This window comes from Malaclemys terrapin, chromosome 1, assembly GCF_027887155.1.
Source record: "Malaclemys terrapin pileata isolate rMalTer1 chromosome 1, rMalTer1.hap1, whole genome shotgun sequence".
Classification (NCBI taxonomy): domain Eukaryota; kingdom Metazoa; phylum Chordata; order Testudines; family Emydidae; genus Malaclemys; species Malaclemys terrapin.
The window spans coordinates 118,546,385-118,566,241 of NC_071505.1; the positions used below are offsets into that span (position 1 = coordinate 118,546,385).

The 19,857-nt window shown below is 38.8% G+C and overlaps 1 protein-coding gene across 9 annotated transcripts in view; it reads left to right on the top strand.

Moving 5' to 3' along the window:
* SOX5 (SRY-box transcription factor 5) overlaps positions 1–19,857 on the top strand; it is an 822,966-nt gene that overhangs the window by 494,036 nt on the left and 309,073 nt on the right. For 7 of the 9 annotated variants that reach the window (XM_054036563.1, XM_054036572.1, XM_054036525.1 and 4 more), the window contains one exon: positions 14,141–14,372. In XM_054036563.1, coding sequence (XP_053892538.1) covers positions 14,142–14,372 — 231 coding nt within the window. In that variant the 5' untranslated portion in view covers position 14,141. The remainder of the gene's footprint in view (positions 1–14,140; positions 14,373–19,857) is intronic. The other 2 variants (XM_054036578.1, XM_054036586.1) reach the window with 1 other exon arrangement.

A 19,857-nucleotide genomic window follows, 5' to 3' on the forward strand; every position in this document is an offset into this window, starting at 1 on the left:
AGGAGTTAAGTGCATGGACACTTTCGAAAAACCCACTAGGCTCCTATCTGCATCTTTAGACACCTAAATACTTTTAAAAATGTGGCCCTTATTCTACATCCACACCAAACCGGGGTGGGAGGATGGGTAATAGGAGGTCTGCACACAGTGTGCATTTTTTTTTTATCTCTAGCCTTCTGGGAGGAGGTGGGGAAGGAACAGCAACATCAAAACCCCCTAGATTTGATGAGTTCTTTAATCGGTAGAATTTTATAATCTTGAGGCTGCCTTCCTAAAATTCTCTGTGGGGAAACCCAGCTGTAGATCTCTGTATTTCATCCACCTTGCAAACAGATTTGCAGAACTAGAAGCATGCTGCACAGCTGAAAATGTCCCCAAAGGAATGCTCCTAAATCTTGGAGACTTCAGAATATGGTTTACATTTCTTTTAAAGGTTAAAATCCAGTATAGTTGTATTGATACATTTAAACGAAAGATAAGAGCTGAACAAGCTCAAGGTTATGCTCATTGGCTACCTCCAGCTTGTGAAAGAGTGATTGCTAGCTACAGGAGGCAACATAATGACAAACTACCCTTTCCATGGAAGTCAATGTTTTAAAAATCTACCAAAATCATTGAGAACTGGAATGGACTTGAGATCTGGCCATAATAGCCTTCTTTCATTACATCCTTCATATTAATTTCCCAGAGAAGGGTTTGGAGGGAGGCTGTTTTCCTTTCCAACTTTACATCATCTCAGCAATATTTTATTTTATTGACTTCTGCATTTCTTGTGCTGGTAGTGAAGAAGCATGGTTAGTGGTTAAAAGGGGCAACTGGGAATCAGGACTCCTGGGTTCGAGTCCCTGATTTGCTCTGTGTTTTTTGGATATAATTTACACTCATTTAAACCCATGGGGAGTTACTTCTGTAGAAGAGCAGAATTGGGCCTCTATGCTTCTGTTTATCCACATGCAAAATGGATATTATAATGTTTATTTCATGGTAAGACTTATTTAATTGGTAGACTGAGCACCTTAAGTAAAAGGAACTCAGTGATTGAAAGTTATTGTTATTGATATGGGTTGAAGTTTAGTCTACTATGAGGGACAGTTCTACTAGAGGGTATTATGAAAGGTGTACTCTGAAGTGGTACTCTGTCTAGTTAAAAGTTTCCTGTCAGAAAAATGCAGCTTTTACGTTGTTTGAATCCAGCTTGGGTCAGAAATGGTGTGAAGTGTTACTGATCAGTGGACTAGTGATATTCAGTGCCTGTTCAGTAATTTGTGTGAAATGAGTGCATGGTCTTTCTCAAGTTCCTAATTTAAACTTATTCACATCACAGAAATGACTGTGATTGCAAACGAGGCAGCTAATAGTGCAGTAGAGAGGCCAGGGATTGACTGGGTTTGGAGAGTTGACTATCCTCCCTCTCCCTGCCCCTAGAAGTGGCCTTTTCAGGGCGTGGCTGAGGCACATTGGTGAGCTTTGTGGGAGAACTTTCCTTGTTTGGTGCCCGTGCTGTACCTCTTCTATGGATAAGTAAAGGACTTCAGTCCCTAGGACTGTTGTTCTGGAACTCTGCCCAACACCAAATCTGCACACTTTTTTTTTGTAGATGTGCAGGTTTTCAGAGATGCTTAGCACCTTCAGCTCTCACATCAATGGAACCTGCAGGTCCATGGCATAAAGTACACTTTAAAATCTTCTTCCTAGGGGAGCGGTCACTTTCTCATAATAGCTCTGATGCCCATTTTACACCTGAACATCCTGGTTCAAATTCACCCATATTATAATTGTTGCACCCCCAATGGAGACACTGAAATGTTAGTTATGAAAATGACTATGTAAGAAAACTGGCATACCACTTGATATGGCCATACCAGCTAGGTTTTCTTTACCATACTGTGTTGTGCGTGTTTGTGTTTTCAGAAAACTGTAGCTCTTGCTTCTAAGTTGGATTTCCACAGCAGTGTGTATCTTGAAATGCAAAACTGTTTTAATAAGTCTTCTTAAAAATAATCTAGTCCAAGTGTATTTCTTATGCTGATTTTAAAAAGTGTTTTAAAAGGCAGTGTATGGACAGTATGATACAGTGGAAGGAACCAAATGTTTATTTTAAGATGTGTTTGAACAAATCTGCCTACATAAACTTGCCAGTGTTAAGAAAGAGGGGCTCTGCCCCTTTTAGATCACAAAGGCTTCTCAGTGGGGGGATGGTTTTGGTAATGGAAAAAACAAAAAAGCTTCCAGTATGTGGTGGAGGAGGTAAAATAAACAAACAGCAATGGATGATTACTTCTCTCCATCAAGGCTCCTTTATCCTCGTAAGCTCAGCCAGTGGTCAACATGTTAGACACCCCTCCCTGTTTTATCCATCCCTTAACTGTGTTCTTTGACAGCATTGGTTTATACAGCTGGGTCTTTGTGGAGCTTTATGGGAATTGCTATTGAACAACAGACATGAAGGTAGACAAAGTACCTATGGAAGAGTGAATGGCAGACTTCCTTTGAGTTTTCCTGGAGTGAGAGATACTGGCCTCGAGAATTTTTTTTCTTTTACTGCCAAAGATTTTAAAGTGAACACCTTTTTACAACTGTGTTTTAGTTCTTTGTACCACACGTTGTATAAAGAAATAGAAGTAGAGACTCCTTACAGCGCTTAAGGTAAGCTCCTCACAGTGCTCAAGTGGATTGTTACACTGTCTCTAGACATGTCTCACATTTTGATACTTGTGTGTGTGTGTTTTATGTATGCTTACGTGTGTGTGTGTGTGTGTGTGTATATATATATATATATATGTATGTATTATAAGCACTGCAACTCCTATAGTTCAGGTACATTCTAAGGGGCCATTTTCAGCTGTTTATAATTTTTACAAATGTTTGTCTTTGTGGCTGAAACTTGGCTTGGCAGGTACTTTTACAGTTGTGTGTGCATGTTTGTGTGTGTGTGTGTGTATATATATATATATATATATATGTATATATATATTATATACACAGATACATACACATACATACACGTTTATATACATACATAACTTTTATTTATTTATAGAGAGAGCGAGGAAGAGAGGGCGGAAAACACCCCAAAACAACTATCCACAAATGCATGTAGGGTTCCCACTGAAGTCAATGGGAGCCCATGCACATATTTGGAATGTATTTACATATGTGTGTGGGAGTATGTATATTCATGAAAACAGTAAGGTTGCAATGTCAGAGACTCAGAAGTCAGAAGATAACAAAATTAAAGTTCTTGTGCAAGTAAAACCTGACCCAAAGGGGCATAATCATGGCAACGCAGTCTTTCATTGGATGATCACATTGTGTTTTTTGTTATTGCCTAAGTCTTTTAAAAAGAAAAATAGAGACTCTAATAAAAGCATGTTCAACTCTTAGCAAGACAGCAATAGAACATTCTGCACTTGACAATATGTGAAGTCAATGAAACAGGAGCCTTATCTTATTCCGTGTACTTCGCTGTTTTATTCCATGTGCAGTCCCCCTATTGAAGGAAAGGAGGCATGACTCTCTGTGAATAATCTTAAGAGACACGTGTGCACAGAACCAGTGGAATGTGTGGAGAATGCTAAACTTTTGCTTTACAAAATTCAGTATGTCTGAGCAAAATCTTCTTTTTTATTTAAACACGACTTTTACAAATTGCAATATTTTTACCAACTTCTGAAAGGCACATCTAGGACTTAAAACCTATCTCCTTGCCATATTTCAAGATTTTACTTCAAAATGCTGAGATGCTATATTCAAAAAAAAAATTGTATTTTTAACATAATGGGAGGAAATGACATTTTCCCCACTTATTTTATTTTCAAAATTGGCTTGATTTTTCTCCTCAATCTTTCCAAAAATATTTGCTCCTCAGCTAAGGAAGTATTAGTCCAAGGAGTTTAGCAAAATTGTAAATGTTAAAGAGCTGAAAATAACATCTTACAATGAAAACACTTTAGGCACTTTAACTGAAGTGGTGTTCTGCCTATAATATATAATTCTAATAAATACAAACACAAGATTTCATTGAGGCCCCAATTCTGTTCCCATTTAAGTGAATAGTAAACTTTTCATTAATTTTAATGGTGCAGGATCAGGCCATGACTGTCGCACGCACATATACACATGCGTGCGCGCGCACACACACACACTATTAACCCTTGTTTAAATATACGTTTCACTTACATATATAGGTGTCACTCTGTAATTATATACATTTCTTCTGTAAATGTCATAGATATGAGTGGCACTTACAGGTGGGATGTATATAATTACAGTCAGAGCAAAACCTATAGTTAAGGTGCAAAAGTGTTAAGGTGTGTGTATAATATGCATTCAGGGAGGACTTGTATATGTAGTTTATATCTGTATGTTTATTAGAATTACACATAAATACAGCAGAAACTATTCATACTGAACTTGGATGTGGAACTACGTTAGAGCAAAGTAGAATAAAACTCCAGAATTGTTTCTGTGTATTTTGATGTTCCAAATTCATTTCTGGTTATAAAGGACCTCTGATTAGGGAAGGTTTATTATTTTAAAAATAAATAAGAATACCTTCAATATCAGAGGGTTTCAGTGTGTATTTAGATGGTGGGGGTGTGTCTGTTGCTTGGTGATCAAATATTTAATGCATGAACCTGGGCAGCTGTTTGTTTGGAAATCACAGTATTAAGCAATGGTTTCATGGGTCTGAGAGCATGGAATAGTGGGGGAAGCTGGCAGTCTCTTGCTAGATTTCTGAGTCAAAAAATGGCTCATCATACTGAAATCAAGGCTTCTGGTGGTAGGGAATTGCTGCTGTTAATGTTGATTCTAACTAACATTATCCATTATTTAATATTATGCTGGGTAAAGAATTTGGTTTCAGTTTGATTAAGCAATTACTATGGAGGGGCAAGGGTAAGCCCCCAAAGTTGTGCAGAGTCAAAAGTGAATCTGTGCTGGCTCACATTTCTCTGTAATATGTAAGCCATTCATAATTGTCAAACTTTTAGAGGACTTAACAGCTCAGTGTTTTGCTGCATTTGACACTAATGTCAATGGAAATTATTTATATGTCCATGTGTGTGGGGAAAGATGAATAGACTCCTTCCAGAATGCAGCACAATTTTCCCACTCTGAAACTGGAGGTTGACTGAGAAATATTGTTTTTCATTGTTTTCAAAAAGCAGTTTCTACAATAAAGCTCCAAAGGTTTCAGTGTTTTGATTGTCTAATTATTTGATCTGATCCCAATTTGTAGTTCAGCTGGTAAAAGAGTGACGCTTACCTAATGTTGTAGGGATTGTGACATTCAATAGCCCAATGCTGACTAGTTCATAAACCTTTACAGGAAAAACAAATACAAACACCAAAAACTGCAATTTCCACTGTGGTAGAAGGATGAATGTTAAAAAGGAAAGAGAAGAAAATAAGATATGCTCATTAAGTGGAAAGATTAATAGGGAAATGGCTGTAGAGGTATAAACAGTAAAGAAATAAAATGAGGCAAGGGCTAATTTAGAGGACATACTAGAAAATAAGTAAGCTTGTGGATTTAATTCAAAATCATCCAAGCAGAGGCTCTTTGCATGAAAGAAGCCAGTGATCAGGCTCAGTTTACTTGAAACATCAACAATGACTGCATCCTGCTGTTTCAGAGTTTGTGCTGATAGATGCTCATCGTGTTTGACACGGCACCATTACATTAGTGTGTTTACTGTGATTGTAGACGCCTTTTGACTATTGGGCTCTTCTCTTGCTGAGAGCACTGCAAAAGTCCAAGTTCTGAGGCTTGATCTTTTAAAGTGCACCCATCTGCAGAGGCAAGGTCCAATCCTACAGAAACTATACTGTTTCTGTACTCTGCGTATGGTATTAGATTTTTAGTTCTTTTAACTGACATACAGTACAAGACATTGCAGTATAGTAAATTTGGCAGATCTCAAGCTGATGTTTGTTTGCTGTGTGATATTGCACAAGTCACTTAGCATTGCTGTGCTGCAGCTAGGCAAAGTATAAAATAATATATACCTTTCTTTGAGATCTACAGATGAATAAAGAACTATATAAGGTCTACAGTAGGTGAGTGGAGCTTGTCCTCTTGTTAAGAGCTCCTTCATCACCTTACAAAGGATGCAGTGGTTGAGGCAAGGGCTCTTAGCCTCAGCAAAGCTGCAGGAACCATTTTACTTCTTAACTAGGTTAGCCAGTCTTTTATTAGCTGTATGCTTCACAAGGTCAGCAGAATACACTGTGCATATGCAGCATGAAATTTTTCCCAAAGGGATATACTAGAACTAGTCAGAAATGTTTTTTTTTCCCCCCCATGGAAAATGTCAACAACAACAAAATATATAATAATGTCAATGGAAAATTTCAATTCTTCATTGATCCCTCCCTTTTATTAGTTTTTCACTTTTCCGATTAAAAATAGAAAAATGTCAAGTAAAGCAGACGTTCATGTGAAAATTTTTGTACTTACAAAAAAGTTTTGATGGAAAGTTTTTGACTATTTCTAGTTATACCTGCAGTCAAATTGAAACCATGTTCCCTTGGGATTCTCAGAGACAAGTCTCCTCAAAAAGAATAAATATGATAAATATCAGCTGTCTTTCCTGCTGTTTTGGCAGTAGGGCTGTTATACATTAAAACTGTGCCTCCCCCCCTTCTTTTTTAATGGAGAAAGGGTCTTCCCCCACCACGCCCCACCTTGCTCTGACGCAGAAACAACTGAACTATTTAAAAAAAAAAAGCACTGTCAGTCAAAGGTCAATCCTGAAAAGTGAAAGTTTTGGAAAAGAGAAGAACGAGTGAACATACTAGGGTTAAATTTGGAAATCATTAGGCAAAATTAACTATAGTAGTGGTTGCTACTTTACCTGCTGTAATAATTTTCTATGCAAGACTGTTATACAGTCTCCACCTCGGTGAGTTTAGTTTTCATTAACAGAGTCATCTTATTCACTGTAAAGGCAAAACCATTTAAAACTTTTTTTTTAATAAAGTTTTTGTAATGTGCATACATTTGAAGAAGGTGGCTGATTGATATGTTCTTAGAAAGTAATAATTAATAGATTATGATGTCCCAGTATGAGTGACAGCTGAGACATATTTTTCCACTTAACTCTTGTGCACATATTTTAATTGATTAACAATTTTTTTTAACTGCAGAACTGTTTCAGTGAAAAATTGCAAGCCAGACTGCAAGTGATTCAAAATAGTTACTATTTGAAGTCTGTCAGAAGTTGTAGCAGGGCACTTTGCTCCTTGAAGGGCTTGCAGAGTCAGGGGGCAGCAAGCCCTGGCCTAAGGAGAAGCCCAGCAGGCTTGGGAATCAGCAGATGCAGCTAATAAGTGGCTCTGATTCCCACCTGGTAGATATAAGTGGCAGACCCAGCTCTGTAAGTGACACACACACACACACACACACACACACACACACACACACACACACACACACACACTCACTCTCTCTCTCACACTCACACACTCACTCTCTCTCTCTCTCTCTCCCCCCCCCTCCCCCCCTTGATGGCTGCAAAAGGCAGTTAGGTCCTATTGTCCCCCGAGACTAAGAGAGGGCTGTGAACCTTGAGCTACTGGTAGGGGGCAGAGGACCCTGCAGTATCAGTCCAGGTCAGGACTATCACTTTTGTTACCTTTTTACATTTTTTGCATCTGTGTAAGAGAGCGTACCTTGAAGACTAAAACAGAGCTGGGCACAGCTGACTGTTTTGTATCCAAGCTGGTGAACAGATCCAGCAGACTACACTGACCTGTATAGAAGGAGCTGAGGTAACAGCGCAGTTCCTGGTGGGACAAAATGCTGGATTCTGCCACCCTTACTTGTGTTGAGTAATAGCTTTATTACCTGGGTAATCTTGAAGAAATGAATAGGGCTTTTTGGTTAGGAAGGTACTACTTATGTATTGGAAGTAAACAGGGAGGAATTTGATGCCAAAATGACCACCATAATTAACATGAGTTTGTAGTCCTTGTTGGGAGTTTCTACAGAGAGGTGACCGCTTGAATGAACCTGGGAACAGAACTATTTTCGCATATCTAAATGTGATCAGAGGTGAGATGTGTTGGTGAGTATGTGGAGAATTTTGCACTGTCACTTACCTGTGTGTATATATATATTTTTTTATATATCTATACATATAGATATATAATGTTATATTGGTGCCCAACTCTAATAATCTGTACTTGTTCTGTGGAAAAGCAGAGTCTGCAGGGCTCCCAGTTGAACACCTTCTATAAGTACTACATTTACTAAAAGAAAATGCCCCTGTAGATTCCACTGCAGTCTCTGCTCTTCTCCTCTGGTCTCATGCTATCATTAGAAGATTGAACAGAATCTGATCCAAAGCCTCCAGAAGTCAGTGAAAGTCTTTTCACTGATATCAGTTAGCGAGGGATCAGGCCCTTCGAGAGTAAATTCATGCCACCGTCTCCTTATTAGTTTGTTACCCCTAAATTCTTGCAGAAGGTGAGAACTTTGCTAGTCTTTTCTGTGTGTCCATTCTTGCCCCAAAATACAGCTTTTTGTCTACTATCCATGGAAGGGGTTTGGCTGTTTTAACTCTGCTCATGAGAAGGACTTAGCTTCTAGCAAAGAAACTCAGGAGGTGAGCATTTTCATGCTGATTTGGAAACTAGTTATAAGACTACAGTCAGGCGCTGTCATGCTTGGTTATGGTGAGAAAACAACAATGCCTTTCTTGATAAGGGAAAAAGGAAAAGTCTTGCACAGTCAAAATTTTGACGTACAATTTAAATCATCTCTACATCCTGTGGACTTGGAGCTGTCAAAAAGGCAAAGCCTGCGTTTGAATGGAAAAGCTTTTTATTTCTTTAAAAAGTGTACCAGCTATAATTATCCATAACTATGCAGGCCTGTTTTAATGCTGTTTTATAATTACAGGTCTTAATGCTAGATTATACAAAGTCATTTATAAATAGTCAGAACAGAAGGACTTTGGAGTTTTTTAACCTGTAGATTGCTGTAGGTTGTGGCAGCTGACGGGATTTTGGCTGTATATATATGGTGTTAGCTGTGTAATGATTGATGAATCCCTTAATTAATTCCCCAACAAGTTAAGATTTACAGTCTCGTATCTTTTTCTCCTGACACATCTGTGTTTGTCACTTTTAAAGACGTGGATAAGCCATTTCTTCAAAAGCCTTTGTGGATATCTGAAACATTTCTGGGGTATTTTGCTGAATGTAACAAGATTAGAGTTTCATAATTTTATGGCATAAGCGATTGAATTGGGATTGATGTTGGTTATATACCAGAGGGCACCATCTCCTTGAATACTGGCTGCCTCTGTGGATTTATTTAGGGTATGCAATTACTTATCAAACGATCCAAAACCAAATGAACAAATTGAAATATAGTGGGGGACTTTTAAATGGGCCTCTGTTTAAAGGTGTAGCCTGTTGAAAGACTGTTTTCAATGCACTAAACTCAAATGTATCTAGAAGAAATTAACTTGTACTTTTGGTGTACTGAAGTGGTTTGACTGGAACCAGCACTCCCTGCAGTGGAGGATAAAGTGTTGCATTTGGATGCAACATAGCATTTATTCTCTTAGAGGAAAATCCTGGCCCTACTGAGGTCAATGGCAAAACTCCCTTTGACTTTAAGACTGAAATCCTGATGTGATTCATTGACAAAGAATAAATGATAACTAGAGGGAGAGTGAATGGACAGGTGGAGCTGAAGGCAAGAAGAACTTACTGCTGTCAGATAGCTCACATGCATAGTATAGTATAGATCATATTTTGGCCTACCATGAGTTAGAAGAATAAGATTTTGCTGAACTAAAAATATAACTATTGACAGCAAACTTATTTGTTTACTTGATGAAAAGATAGATCTGCTAATTGTGTCTTCTGCATTCCAAACCAAGATACATTTCCTAAAAGAACAGGGTCCTCTTAAATGAATTAGTAATGGGTCTGGACTGGAACATCAGATCTAAATCCTGAGTTGCACTTCAGTCTTTGGATAAATTCAGATCAAACATGGATCCAACTCAAGCCTATCTCTACAACTAGCTGAAAACTGAATCCAAATGCACATGAGCGTTGGGGTGTGAGTGCAATTCTGAACTTTGTGGACTCAGGTCTGTATCAGAAAATTATTACCATATTGCTTTGTTTTGTGCTTGTATTGGGTGAAATGAATTGGTGATAGGCAAAAATTCAGTTCTGATTCAACTCTTAACTACCTGTGGTTATACTATTATTCTGACCAAATTTTGTCTTTGATACAATGGACAGAAACATATTGATTTCAAAGAGAGGTGTGCATCAAAGCTCAGAATTTGGTCCATTATTTAGTTGTCTTTACCAGCTATGCCTATTTCTTGCTCTTAGTATGAACACACAGTTTACACTGGTATAACTGAGAACCGAAGCTCAGAGAAGTAATGGCTAAATATTCAGCTGGTGTAAGTTGATGTAACTCTCCATTGGCTGAGGGTTTGGCCCAAGATGGTTGCATTTTTGTGCTATATCAGTATATTCTTTGCCACACCTAATTTAAAAAAAATGGTAAGGAAAAGAATAGACCTGGTAAAAGAGCTCAGTTTTTGAGCAACAAGGTTATCAATTTAACCATTTTTCTTTGTATATTATATATAACTAGAGCTCAGGTTTACTTGTATAAAGGATATGGGAATCTCACTTAATACCTAGCATTAGCCCAGTAGGAAAATGAAGATGTTCAAAATGTGAGGAGGGTGAGGGGGGAGAGAGAATTCAAAGATATAAAGTGTGGGAGTCTTTAACATTCATAATAGGGACCAATAAAGCTGAGGAAATAATGAAAAGACTAGCAGTGAATGAATTCACCTTGTCATGTTGTTTTCAGCCCATGAACCTATCAGAACAATTTGATGCTTTCTGCTGCTACACCCTCTAACGTTTTCTGCCCTTTAGGATGGGGTTTCAGGTTGGAATAGTTTTAATGTTTTGCCTTTACTTGTGTGAGTTTCCTAGATATATGAAGTGAAAAAGTAAATACTATTCTATTGTACAGGATTGGTGTTAAATGCTAAAGATGGTGATAATATTATTACAGGGCCAAATTGTGATGATGATATTATTACAGGGCCAAATTGTATCAGATTTACATTGGCTCAAGTAGAGGGTAGGACAGAGCCCTGCAACCAGTAAGACACAATCCAACCCTGAACTCCCTGTTGCACGTGATAGGTGTGTAGAGAGTGCACCTCAGAATGGTGCAACTAGTTTCCTGTGTGTGTCCTACTCAGTCTCCAAGCCAGTGAAGACTGGAAGCAGGACCGTGGACCCACCTGCTTAACTGTCGCTCTTGCATTAGGATGGGTAGGACATGAAGGGAGCAGTCCTTGCTCTCTGTCAAACACTTATCACAGTTGCTACTGCATCTGTGACTGGACCTTATAGGGGCTGGGCAAAGTAGGAGAAAGTTTCTTGTACTCTCTCCCCTTTGCACTGTGTGGTTCAGAGTCTGGCCCATGGTGTTATGGACCAAAAATATAGTATTCTGTATTAAAAATAAATAAGAATGTGTCACCCATCTCTTCTCCACTTCCGTCCCTTCTTTATATTTTCCTGTAAGAACTTTAATTGTTCCCTTTGAAAGCAGTGGCCAGCAGGAGGAGGTGATGAATCCTGGCAAGCTAATTTAAACTGTAGTGGGAACCATATATTCAGGAGTGGAGTTAGTAGAAGAATTTTGAAATGCTCGTCAGATTCCCCTCTCCCTACTACACAATGGAACTGTGTGATCTCATTTGCACTTATTCTATGTTAACGCCTGTGAAAGTTCTTCACACAAGTTGGGTACAGAGTATATGGAAGAGACCCTCATTTCAGATCAGGGATCCTAACTGTGGATAAAAGGGTCACAATGTATATTGCTGTGGAGAATTTTGACAGTAGCTTACAGTATTTTTCCATGGCATTAGCTACATTAAAATCTAGGGCCTAAAGTGACTAATGTTTTTGAGTGCCTCAATTTTCAGATGCCTAACTTGAGTCACCATAAAGGGCCCTGATATTCAGACAGTAAGACTTCCTAAAAAACAGGTTCTTTTTAAGGCATCTAAAACTGAGTACCAAAAACAGGCACTCAAAATCACTTTTGAACATTTAAACATAGGTTTCTGTCTCTTCTACTGCAGAATATGAATAACTCACATGGATTCTGCAGCAGGGAATTAGGGTCCTGGGACTTCAGACATGACAGCCATCTCAGCTAAGCATAGAGTACTTTTAGCAAGAGTCTATCTGATGAACTCTGTCCATATGCATATGTTTCTGAGCTGGCATGCAGACTGTGCGAGTCTAGAAAACAGAATTCAGGTGATGAGATTATATCTCTATATCTATATAGATATATATATAGTGCTAGCCTATTGGAATAAGACAAACAGAGAAAATACAGGCTGTTTCTCTACATATAGATAATAGAGGGTGTTCAGATGGACTGGAGATATGCAACTAAGTGTAGGTTCTGTGGGTTTTTTGCGGGGGACTGAGTTCTTAATATACTCTAATGTGGCTTAGGGGGCAGAACTCAAAATGAGATCATTAAAAGCAAAATAAGTCACAACAAAGGACTGTTTAAAGTTGCAGTTTGTTTTCAGACCCAGTTGACTGCCGCTAAGAACCATTTCGTGTTCAATATGCCAAATCGTATGGACATGCTTCACATCACAGCAGCCCCACATGTGGTGCAAGAGGCTGCTGGACTTTTGAAACACAGGTTTTAACTGGGAAGTGTAAAAATAGGCATAATTAGAATCATAATTGCTACACTTCGGAGAAGCAGCAATCTTCTACTATTCAATTCAGCTTCTCCATATAACTTTTATTTACAATCTTCACTTTTCTATCTCATGAATATCTATTTTTCATTAAGTAGTAGTATTGCTCTTAGTAATATAACTGGTTTATTTCTCTTCCCCTCCCCCCATGATTATATCCTGGCTGAATGTGTTCCTGCCTCTAAAATCAGTATTTTCTTGCTTTTGATTCCATTCCTTACAACAGATGCCTTTTGTTAGAACACAGGTCCGTTATGCCACACACAAGCCTTGGTTTTCAAGAACAGTGGTAAATTAATTAGTGATGGCAAACCTCAGAAGGTTTGGGTAAGTCCCCAATGTTTGGATACTTATCTGGAACTCTCTGTTCTGAAAACCAGGTTGGAAATTTCATGGGATTGGGCTATCTTGTGAGGTTTTTATTACTGCTTGGTTTGGATGGAAATACCATGATGAATATAGCTTTTCTCATGATATTTTGAGTTTTCTGGTCTCTTCTGAAAACAGGAGATGCAGAAGGATGTGAAAGTTAACAGAACTATTTTGTGAAATTTTTTTAGGGGGTTCCAAGTTTTGAGTGGAAGTTTGGGTGTGATTTTTCTATGTATGTTTTATGTGTGTGTTCTATGTATTCTGCTCTTACAATATTTCTGATGCAACTGTAAATTGGAAGTACAGGATATCTTGCCAGATAATCTTCATTCAATCTTTAGAATCCGATTTTTGTAGTGTCAAGCAGTTTAGATAGTTTAAGCATCCAAATGTTTAGAGGCTTATAAATACCAGACTTGTGAACCTTATAAGTTTTCTTCCAACAATACTATAGTTTACCCTTCACTTTGATAGGTGGTTTTAGAAACACACAAATTTTAGCTTGAAAGCAAGATTTATTTATTTTTTTTAAATTTACTTTCTTGGATATCATTAGAACAAAACAGATTATTGTCCCTTAAAAGCTAAGTTGATGCTAGTTTGCATTGGGAGGCGATCCATTTTCTATAGGCTCTTGCAAAATGTAAAACTACATGGGTATTTTTAAAAAGGAATTGCATTTCATTATACAGTGTTCTTAGGTGAATTTTCATGTTTAAGAAGCCGGAGTACAAGAGTGCTGTATTAGTGTATTATTCTCACAACAAACAAGCACTGTTCTGTTGCTACCTGCTTGGCCATTGTTCCTGATTGTGTATGCTTTGCAGTGGTATTTGGATGGTTTCCTGTTCTCTGCCAGCACAAAAAAGGCATTTCTGTTACAATGGCCCCTAACCACACAATGACGGCATTAAGGATTTATTTGGAGGTTTCATTATTTTCTCCTCTTTTGTTCCTTCCAGGATGTCTTCCAAGCGACCAGCCTCTCCGTATGGGGAAGCAGATGGAGAGGTAGCCATGGTGACAAGCAGACAGAAAGTGGAAGAAGAGGAGAGTGACGGGCTCCCAGCCTTTCACCTTCCCTTGCATGTGAGTTTTCCCAACAAGCCTCACTCTGAGGAATTTCAGCCAGTTTCTCTGCTGACGCAAGAGAGTTGTGGCCATAGGACTCCCACTTCTCAGCACAATACAATGGTAGGTTGGCTCATGGTCTATTGTGCTTACATCCATTCTTTGATTTGTGTCTACAATAGCTTGGCATCCAGATATGCCCGTTATACAGTTCAGAGTCACACGTACAGCACATACTACAATAATGTGACAGCTTTGACCTAGCTGGACTGCCTTCCACCCCCACTGCCAGCGCTAAATCATTCTGTTAAGGATCAAACTCTACTTTCACTCACCTCCATTTGTCCATTTATTTTAGCGCAGAGGGCACTAAATTTTGCTCTTAATTACAGAAATCCAGAGTGTATCTGTTCATTTACTAGTAGATACTCTGGATTTAGAGCACCATTAGTGATAGCAATATTTTGCCTAGCATGTGGAATATAATGCATACATTGAGGTCTATGCAACATCTAGGCACAAAAGGGTGAATGAAGGATAAAATAGAGCAACAGAGGCTTGACTTTGGATTTGGTTGTTTTAAAAAGTTGAAGTTGGATCTGCTGATGTCTGTCTTGCACACGGTGGTTAATTATGTGTGAATTTGCTAATTTTCTTATTGCCAGCCTTTAACATCAGGAGACCGTGGTTCAAATCCTCACTTAGAAAGAAGCCAAAATATCTGTACATATGGGTGTTAGTTTACACTTTGCCAAACCAACTCATGGACTTTGATCCAATTGACCAAAATTAGTAGTCCATTGGAGGCCCAGGACTGTCCTTATTTAAAAACAAACCAAAAAGCCCATTCCCATGTTCCACTCTTACAATTAATGAGACTGAAATATCAGTTGACATGTTTGGACTATTAGTTTAGAATATTATAATACATTTTTTTTTTATAGAGGTAGAAAATCAGGGGGGTATTTAAAACCAGGGCTGAGGTACATTGGCAGAGATCTATGGTGGGAAGATGTCTGCACAGCACTTACCTGTGAAAACGTGACTAACTTTGCTTTAGTCTCCAGCTTTCAGGAGGGCTAAATTCACTCTAAATTTTACTTTAAATAAAGATAATTTTGGTCCAGTATATCTGAAGACTTTAAAAAAAAAAAAAAAAAAAAAAAAAGAATGATACAGTAAGTGTCAGTTTATGATCACAAAAGCCTGAAATAACTCCATAGTGCTATTACAGCTGTGCAACAACCTCTACGTTAAAAAGCCTTAGATACCCCCGCACCCCCCCCTTTGTGAAAAAGTGAGTGTGTTTTCACTGGAGCTGCTTTCCTAGATGAAAAAACTTGCTTATCTCTTTCCCTTTTTTTTTTCTTCCATTCAATTTTATATTGCTCTATTATAACATAAAATTGAAGAACAACCTTGTGGGGTAGATTGCTCAGGGGTGCTATTATGCTTTTTTAACTTGTTTGCTTCTGATCCTCCACCACACGTGCTGTGCAGATGTTATTCATTAATGTGCCATTAAAGTCAAAGGAATACTGAGCTGTACTGTCGTATGGGCTATGCTGTATTTTGGCTTGGTGTGAGATCCCTTGTCTTAAAAATTTTCTTTGGGATTACAGTTTGGATTTTCAATCTTGTACAGCACCTAAACCCAGGAGAGGTGCTTTCTCAAATATAAAGTCCTTTTCCTGCTGCCACTGAATTCAGAGGTACCTTCCCAGTAGTAGAGGACCAAGCCTTAAATGAGTAAATATAACTTGTCCTCTAAGGAGCCCAGCAAGTGTATTCTATCTGGACATTGCTGAAATATTCAACTGTAGTTTAATTGACTGACTTGTATTCTTATTCATTCATAGGATTTTTTTAAGGCTAGGATGGTCCAGAATGGTCCTCTGTTCTGACTTCCTGCATGACATTGGCCTTAATTGAACACCAAAACAACATACTGTATCATCTAATAATACTTATATATTGCACATTTCAGACAGTTTTGTTGAATGGAATGTATTGATAGCATGTGCATTTGAAGCAGTTTCTTCTTGTGTGTGTGCACAGGGGTGAGGGGTTGGTTTTTTCCCCTGACCTATGTGAAAGAAGTGCACTTCTATCAATGTGCATGAAGTAGACCAGTGAAAGTAAGCAATATACATGTAATACGATCCCTTTTCTCTCCCTCTGTCCCCCTCTCCTCCCATCTTTAATATCCCACAGAGAAAAAGCATGAACACAGAGCTCTGACAACTTGTAGGTGGCTTTAACTTGTGTGATCAGCACTTACTGGATCCATTCCCATAGAGCCTATTCACCTTGGCAGCATTACAAGGGTCATTTTTCCACTGCTTGAACTGTTCCTATCTGATTTGGTATTGTAAATCCAGGTGCACACACATACGCAGTGCAGTTCAACACTGTTTTATCAGGAGAGCGCTAGCAGCCTCATGCTCTTAGCAACTTGTGTACTACACCGACTGATTCCACTAGTAATCCTGGCATTCTCATTTTACAGCTGTATGATGGCCTTCACAGGATATACCTTTTACAGATCTCGCCAGTATATTATAGGTAGACTTGGAAGGATTCATTTTTTATCAGTAAATGTCACTTTCAACACACACACGCACACAAAAATCAACAAGAAAATATTTCCATCCGTGATTATCAGAATTTACAGCCAGGCAGAGTAAGAAAAGTGCAGCTCGGGAATTTATTGGAGTTTGATTTGAGGATGTTTACTTGATGTATTTTGACATGTGATGTTGACAATTTGTGTTTTAACAGTTTATAAAGCTTTAACATTTTGATTCTCAATGTCTACTGTCACTAAATAATTGTCTGAACCACCCCTCCATAATTTTGTGCAACTGTGGGAAATTTAAATCAATAAAAATATCGGTTTATTTTTAAGCATTTTTTATCTGTGAAAATTTAAATAAAAATCAAATTCTGCCAAGTCTAATAAGAAGGCACAACCAGACAACTCTGGGCAGGCATCTAGCCAGTCTTAAGCCCATGTCATAAGGCACTCCTACCTCATTGCATCCCTCATGAACAAATTTGTATGCTGTCTGCTTAGTCTCTCAACGGGCACCTCATGAGGGACATTCATGGTTCTGGAGAAAATAGGTATTTCGGTATCAAGAGGTCCCCAGGTCTTTTTACACTTGGTCTACAACCTGCTTGCAGCTTTGGGGACAAAACCAGCAGAAGTAAACCCAGAGCTAAGCCATCCAGAGCAGGCAAGAAATTGTCCAGGTTGCACCATCAGCCATTGCTGTTCACTGCACTGCTCCTCTCCTTATGCTCCATTGCCCAGCACCTGGTTATGGAAGAAGAATAGCAAAGAAACTCAGAGTTGGAGAACCACCTAGGGCGTAAGGAGCCTCTTGGCGTGCCTCATCCTTCTACTTATTACTCACTGTTGCATCTTCAGTAGGGGTTGAATTTTTCCCTTTATTTGATAGGTCACTCTCACCTGGGCTTTCCTTTATAATTCCCGCCAGCTGGGACAGGGGGGATGAGGGGAGGTACAAAGACTTGGTGGGAAGAGAGGAAGAGCAGGCACCCACCTCCAGGCTGGGAAGGAAGTTCCTATCTTCTTCCAGGCCCATTCCAGCTCCTCTGGGTCCCACTTTTGCTTCTGTCTGCAACCCCCAGCATGTGAGAGTTTATGTGCAGGTGGAGCCTGCAGAATATTTCCAATGTAAGGGTGCTAGGCCCCCCAATTCCCCTGATTCCACTGCCCCTGAGCTGGGCTATCCGAAGACCTGTGAGATGGTGAATCATTCCAACAGAAGGGCCATTGGAAAATCTACCTGACCTCAGACTTTCCTTGGATTTGCCTTTCTGAATAAGAGCAAGCCCTGTTACTCTAGCCCATGTCCTGGAAAGTCTTATCTCTGAACTTCAGTGCAGAGACATAGGTCCAAACGACAGGAAGGCAGAACCCCAGAGAAGGAGGGAATTTTCTAGATTCAGTCAAATCATCAGAGGAGTTGGAGAGCTTAATCTCCGTATCTTCTTTGGAGTTGAATAATACATCTGAGAGGCAGGGACATAAACCAAAGAAAGTTTTGCCTCCTTCTCAGAAAAAGCCTATTTCAAATTTACTCCTGGTTGAGGAAGAAACTAGCCATATAGTTCTCCATCTGCCAGACATTTTTATCCAGATTAGGAAGATCCCAGAGAAAATGACAAAAATCCTGGTGACTTGAAAAAGAAAATCCAAACACATTTTTCCCAGTTAAAGTAACTGTAGCCAAGAACTGTGAAGGGTGGATGCTCAGGGAAAAAGCAAGAAAGAAATAATTCTAAATATGAAGAGTCTGGTCCATGCTCTTGAAATAGGATAAACTGTCAGAATCTGAGCCAAAGGCTCAAGAAAAGTAAGTACAAGACCAACTCTTTGCCTTAAAATATATAGAGGCTCGCCTTAGAAAGTTAATAGCAGGCCCAGAACTAGCCTTAGTTGAAATGCACTGCAGGATTAAACTATGCATTTCTATCTCTTTTGAAGACTTCCCCCCCCCCGCCCCCCATTCAAAGATACAGTACCCTAATAGAACTGGTAGCATTTGGCCCTTCTGTGACAAATGTTCTGGGATTTTTGATTTAATTACGATTGATCTGCCTCATCTTGGCATATGCATACATATAAAGTGTCCTTGTGTCATCTTCAAAGTGTAGTAATGGGAACCAGCAATGACCACAGCAGTCTTCTAGACAGAAGAAGTGGCAGGATTCAGAGTATAGTAATTGATAAACTATACTGTGAACATTTTGATGATCATTCTCTAGAAGGGTAAAGGCTATTTCTTGTTGAATATTGTTCAAAGATTAGATGAGATGTAAAATCAGAGTTCTGACCTCTTGTCGTTGAAAGATCCTTTGGCAAGAGCAGGGGTGTTTGTGCCATTGTCCTTGTCGTATTCCACTCTGGGTAACTACATTTGCCAATCTACATTGCCTCTGCAGTTTCAATTGGATCCAGTACTCACCTTAAGTTTTTGATTTAAATTGGCTTGAAATGTTGCTGTACATTGTTAAATACTTTCAGTGTTTGACCCTAGAAGTGACACTGTTCAGTGAATTAAGTGATTCCTGCATAAGTGGAAAGTATTTTGAGAAGCTTGGATGATATTAAGAATCAGAATAATAAAAAGCTTAGCCTGCACATTGTTTTGTGCTATTCCTCCATTTGTTCAAAAATAAGAGACTCACCAATACTCTGTTTGAGTTTTGCCTTTATGCATACATCTTGACCTACACTTTGCCAATAGATCAGTGGTTATACACACATTTTTTTTTAAATGTTCTTGGGCCAAAATAATGTGCAACCAGAGCACTTGGGCTGCTACTCAGAAGGTGTGGGGAGGATGTGTGTAGCTTTTTAAAATGTCAAAATAGGATCCTAATTATACTGTGGAAAATAGTTTTTTTTAAAGTACTTTTAGAGACATTTAAATTTCCAATGTACCTTTCCAAGCTTAGGATAAGTTATTGTGATGGTACAATGCACAGTGTTGTGAACACCAGTGCAGTTATTGTGCCTGCTCTAATAATGAGAATTTCATTGTTTGGGGAGAGCAGTCTCCTACACTCTAGACAA